Source organism: Macrobrachium rosenbergii, chromosome 49 (genome assembly GCF_040412425.1).
Source record: "Macrobrachium rosenbergii isolate ZJJX-2024 chromosome 49, ASM4041242v1, whole genome shotgun sequence".
In the NCBI taxonomy this organism is placed as follows: Eukaryota; Metazoa; Arthropoda; class Malacostraca; order Decapoda; family Palaemonidae; genus Macrobrachium; species Macrobrachium rosenbergii.
In genome coordinates, this window is record NC_089789.1 from 7,926,615 (window position 1) to 7,932,831 (window position 6,217).

Genomic DNA, 6,217 nt, shown 5'->3' on the forward strand with positions numbered 1-6,217 from the left:
TGAGCATCAATTAAGCAATGAATAGGGGTGGCCTTAGATTCAACCGATTATTAATTCTGGGAATTGTTACTTAATAATTTTAAGGAAATTTTCGGTCTGGTGTTTAATTTCTGAATGTTTCCTGATCACTCTGTTTAGATTTAGTTACTTGCCTGTCTATGGGTCTTTCACATGTGTATCCACCAGATTTTTACATGATGTTGCATCTATTCATAACTCCCAATTAATTTACTTATTAGATACGAAGTAAGCACTTTGTAACCGTTAAATATATATATATATATATATATATATATATATATATATATATATGTATATATGTATGTATATATATATGTATATATATATATATATATATATATATATATATATATGTGTGTGTGTGTATATATATATATATATATATATATATATATATATATATATATATATATATATATATATATATATATATATATATGTATGTATGTATGTATGTATGTATATATATCACTAAAGTCCCACGTCGGAAGGTGAGTGAAAACCGGGACGCGTTCAAAGTCCCGGTTTCCATTCACCTTCCGACTTGGACTTAGTGATATTCTCAAGCACACGTTCCTTCATGTGTATTGGATATATATATATATATATATATATATATATATATATATATATATATATATATATATATATATATATATATATATATATGGAGAGAGAGGGAGAGAGAGACCACACTCTCAAGTTCAATGTTGTCATTTTGATTTATTCATTTCTGTCTGCAGGTTCGGGAGCTTCTACAACAATGGCTTAACAGTGCCGGGGGAAAAGAGCGCTTGGCTGCATTACCTGAACATGGTAAATGAAGAGAGAGAGAGAGAGAGAGAGAGAGAGAGAGAGAGAGAGAGAGAGTATGCAGGTCCTTTGTAAATGGAAGGGTGGCAGAGGTTGGTCAAAGATGGATACAGTGTTGTAGACAGACAGCACAGAAGTAGAGTGAAACCAAGGGCTACATGAATAGGCACACTATTGAAATGGTACAGTATTTTGTAATTAGCTCTTTGGCAGATTGGTTTAACCCAAGTTTTTATTTTTTGTCATATTTTCATAAGAGGAACAATGAAATTTCTTTTACATAGAGTGTAATGTAATACAATCAAACCTAACCTCACCAAGGCTTTAAACCTATTTCTGCCATCATTGTTACATTAACACACTAGTCAAAAGTAAATTATTATACAAATAAATAATAAAACAAGAGACTGAAAACTGATATGGTATTTAAAGAGATACTTATGATACGGGTGATGTTGCTAAATCTTGATTTAGGTCTAATTTTCTTCTGTTTTACATTCGGGCATTCCGTTCTCAGGTCTCTTGCTTTTCAAGAGATGGGTCCTTTAGGCTTGTTCTTTGTGAATGTGCAAATAATGATTATAACGAGCTTGAAATAGGCCCGATAAGGTATCTAAAAATTCTTTCATAGTCTCCTGTGATACATACAGTAATACATTATGCATATGCTTCAGCGTTTAGGTTGCTAAATTACCGACACAGTTTTGTTGGCTGATAACCATTTGATCCACATCGCCTCTTTCTTGTCTGATAATTAACGGAGTCTGCTGTTCTTTCTTGTCTAACACTCAAGGGGTCTGAGAGTCTTTCTTACATAATATTCGACAGGTGTGCCAATCTTTCTTGCTTAATACTTGGGGACCTACAAGTCTTTGTTAAATAATACTCGCTGGCCTGTCTTTGCCATACATTTCTCTGTCAGCCTCTGTCCATACACTTAAAATACACAAGGTTAGGATAATTCCACAGAACTCTGAGTCTCCTCAACCGTCCGTTGATGGCCAGAGATGTTGCAACACCAGAATGTAAAGTTCAGCGACTCAGTCCTCTATCGTCTCTTTAAAAGAAATAAATATTCTTCTCTCAGTTTCATAGAATGTATTAGGTCAAGTATACCATACATAATATTTTTCTTCTCTTTATTAATATCATCCCAAGTGAACTACAGAATAAAGAAGAAAAGGATAGCAAAGAGAAATAGAATAAGGTATAGATGAAATATGAATGTTTAGAAACAGGTATGCCCATACGCAAACAATAATGTAAAAAAAATAATCACACGAAATAAAAAAAAAAAAATAATCAGTAACACGGGAACTTGAAAGCAAAATTACAATTGTAACAAACTATGGCGTCCATCAACAAGGCACCCAATCTCCCCACAGAATCTCCCAGGTAGTCCTGTAGTCTCCCTAAGCTTCCAAACAAGAATATCCAGCACGAGAAACATTTTAAATCACATCACTGATGTAGGTTCTTTCCCTGTCATTCCGCAACATCCTGACACTACTAGCACTATCCCCGCCGCCTGTGTTTTCTCGTGAGCATGTGAGTGTTTGAAAGGGTCTAATGTGAATTACCATTTCTTCCGCTGTCCCTTTCAGTTTGTGCTGAGGGACGTAGGTCTCAACGACTGGATGGAAGAGTCGGGAAGAGATTTCGACCAGTTCATAAGCTATGGAGGCGAAGACAAGCTGAACCAGTGGAGCCAGGGATACGATGCTCTCACCAACTATCTCAAGGTAGGGTCATCTTCTATTGTTATCTTTAATTGCGGTAAGTAAGGCTTTTCAGATAATCTTAAGTAATGACATCCTTTTCAAAGGGCCTGTAATCAATGAATCATCCTTTTCAGATGTTTGTAATCACGAATTATCCTTTTCAAATGCCCTATAATCATAAATTATATATATTATATATATATATATATATATATATATATATATATATATATATATATATATATATATATATATATATATATATATATATATATATATATATCTTATATATATATATCTTGATTCACTAACTGACCTTTCTACAGAATTCGGTTCCTCAAGGCAAGATCAAGTTATCTACCCCTGTGTGTAAAATCTTTTGGGACTCTGATCCCAACGGGAAGGCTCTGGTTGTCACGTCGACAAAAGAAGCCTACTTAACCGACTACGTCCTTGTCACGGCCTCCATCGGGCACCTGCAGGAGAGGCACCTTCAGCTCTTCGACCCCCCTCTCCCGGCTAGTTATCAAAATAATCTGAACGTAAGGATGTTCTGAATATTGGAAGGACCCTTTTTTAAAGTGGTGAAGTTTTTGGAAATCATTGTGGGGCTAGTGCTGCTCACACTGGACTTCAAAGGTCTGTGGCAACTCTTTTATCGCTGGTTTTAAGGGGTGAGGTTGCTAGCCTTATGATTAACTACAGTCTTTGGAATGAAGCCTATTGTAAAATCAGGGTTTAGAGAATTTTTCATAACTGCAGAGTCTAGAATGTTCATGGGACCCTAACAACCTCATTGCGAATATCGGTGCTTGAAGAAGTTTCCAGAGAACTGTAAGGAGTCTTTTGTAAACGGTAATAGGTTACACTGATGCTCAACAACCAAGCAGGGTTAACCTTTTTATATTCACAGAGACTCGACCTCGGCTTAGCAGACAAGATTCACCTCGGCTGGAGTTCGCCTTGGTGGAAGAAGCTGAACCCAAAACCCTTAGACCTTCAAGTCATATTTAAGACTTTCGATCTTCCTTCTGAAGAGGTAAATTACAAGAATGATTCTTGAGGCATAGGAGATTGGTGGTGAGTGATGTAAGTGTGTTAATTACGTTCGAGTTAAGATACATTATTGATTATGGACGCAAGATAACAAGTCAGTTATCATAATCAGCCAAGTGAGGCCATCAGTGTGATGTAGATGGCAGATGAAGTAAAAATATTAAGGGCCACTTTTCAGCAAGACTTTGAGGAAACCTTTTTTAACACTATTTATTTTTCAGTCATTTGACAGTCTGATGGAAGGTTTTGTGTTACCCATACTCCCTGTAAATCTTACCTTTTTATTTTTACTCTTTTCGCCATTTATTCAGTTTTTGTGTCATTTCTTATTGCAGTTGATTCCATTACCTTCACACTTTCTCCCTTACTTTTACATGTCTTCTTCGTAATTGACGCAGGCATACTATAATTGCAGACCATATGAACATACTCTTATGTATATTTAGATGTTAATCAACAAAGTATGAATGAATTAAAATTCAGTAGGATGGAAAAAGAAAATAGCTCATTTTCATAGCCCACAAATCTTGAACACCTCTCAGAGAAGATTCCATTACTTCCCTCTCTCATTCTCCTTTTTATTTCTCCCATCATTCCCCGCTTTCTTCCAGTCATGGTTGTACGGCGTCATGGAGGTTATGGGCGTCCACCAGCAGCTGAATCTGCTACAGGCCTTTGTCAATGGAGACTATGCCCAGAAAATGGAGGATTTGTCAGACGCAGACGTCAAACGACACATTCTGAAATTCCTTGGTAGAGTCACTGGGCAGACTGTTCCGGAACCTACCTTCTTTAGGAGGTATGACATTGGTGTTCGTTTGAAACTTTTCGCCTTTTCAGTAATGTTTTGCTTAACTGACTGGAGAGTCTAGAGCACATGAGCAAGGCGTTCCACAGATTACCAGTGGTGAGAATTCTTGGTGTCTGTGGTAGACTTTTTCACCCAACAATTATAGTCACTAGACATGGACTCCAGAAACTGCTCTTATATCTTTTGATATGGCAGGGCTCACTGGTAGCTGCTTGAGACAGCTCTTCTTTGTTGCTTTATATACTGTTTTGTTGACTTGAGCATTTATGTTGTTTCATATAGTAGATGTGATGTGTCAACTGCCTCAGAAGCCACTGAGAGAACATCTCTCAGAGGTGCCAAACTTAACTTGTTTGTGTCCTCAGGAGCCAGTGGGGGAAGAACATCTGGGTGAGAGGTTCCTACAGCTCCTACATCACAGTCAGCGGTGACCAAGCAGGTCTAAAGTCCAGAGGACCCTTGGCTAAACCCATCACCAATTCACACGGCAACAAAGTAAGTTTTAAATTATCCCTTGTTTCTCTAAACGTCTCATTTAGGATTTATGGTAGCGCATGGATTAACCTCTCTAGATAGAATGCTGGATGTTTGCATAAATTCCAGCTACTATCTGTCCATTTGATATTGCAATTTTCATGGAAATTCTCCTGTAATTGTTTGGTAATGCTACATAAGGATAAGGAGGTGCTGCAAGGGGTGTGTTTGAACCCCTGAGATTTCGGTGATGAAGCATTGGGATATAACGCTAAAATTATCATAGCAAATTGCTAGCGTGTGTGTGTGTGTGTGTGTGTGTGTGTGTGTGTGTGTATTATATCATTCAGTCATCATGGTAGAGATAGGCTGATTTTGATTCTAAGCACAGATACTGAATTTGAGAGGAATATATACATCAGAGTTAAAACCACTTTTTATCCATCTTGATGACTGAAAGGTTAAAGTCAAGTTCCAGTCCCAAAAGGCATTGATTTGAATCATGAAAAGGTAAGTGTGCCTATTTATATAGTTCGCTTTGAGTGACAGCTATTCTCAAGGCACAGAGAACTTAAGAATGAGTGACAATAATAAGCCAGTTTGCAAATTTGATACCAGCGTAACTTTACACTCTGGTCATTGCAGGTCATCTTCTGGGCAGGAGAGTATACTAACACTACCCGGTATGGTACCGTGGACGGGGCAATGGGCAGCGGTACAAGAGCGGCTCGCCAGATTATCAGTGACATGTAGAGTCAGTTTGAGGATTGGATGCTTTTTGAAGCTGAGGTCTCAAGTGTCCTTGTCTTTTCTGGTCACGAAGGACGAAATTAACATGAGAGGAAAAATTAACATTGAGGGAGAAATTTAACACAGGAAGAATGATTCAACTTTGGCGGAAAATTCAACATCCGATGAAGACCTAATATCAGGGTAAAAGAAAAAAGTGGTTTTTAACTTTGAACACATTCGTGACAGACGAAGATATTCGTTTAGAATAATTCGCTTGAATTTAAATTAACAATAAATAAATTTGACAATTTCTGAAATACCTCAGTGTTGTGCAGTAATGCTGAGCTAGCATAAGATATCAGTATTTTGTTTTCTGCATATTCCTAACCTTACAGTTATCTTATTTGTTAATTTTTGAAATTGTAATTACTTTAAAGAAAGTTCACTGTGTACAATTAATGTTTTTGAGAGGTTCTCACATTCTTCGCAAAAAAATCCAAAAGTTTATGTGCAACCAATTTTATGTAGAAATTAAATTCAACCACGTTTCAAAATTATCATATCACTGACACAATATAATCCAAAATTA

General features: G+C 36.8%; 1 protein-coding gene across 2 annotated transcripts in view; it reads left to right on the plus strand.

Moving 5' to 3' along the window:
* LOC136832054 (spermine oxidase-like) overlaps positions 1-6,217 on the plus strand; it is a 15,106-nt gene extending 8,889 nt beyond the window's left edge. For both annotated transcript variants that reach the window (XM_067092581.1, XM_067092582.1), the window contains 7 exons: positions 765-837; positions 2,439-2,576; positions 2,882-3,097; positions 3,469-3,594; positions 4,223-4,410; positions 4,788-4,917; positions 5,542-6,217. In XM_067092581.1, coding sequence (XP_066948682.1) covers positions 765-837; positions 2,439-2,576; positions 2,882-3,097; positions 3,469-3,594; positions 4,223-4,410; positions 4,788-4,917; positions 5,542-5,649 — 979 coding nt within the window. In that variant the 3' untranslated portion in view covers positions 5,650-6,217. The remainder of the gene's footprint in view (positions 1-764; positions 838-2,438; positions 2,577-2,881; positions 3,098-3,468; positions 3,595-4,222; positions 4,411-4,787; positions 4,918-5,541) is intronic.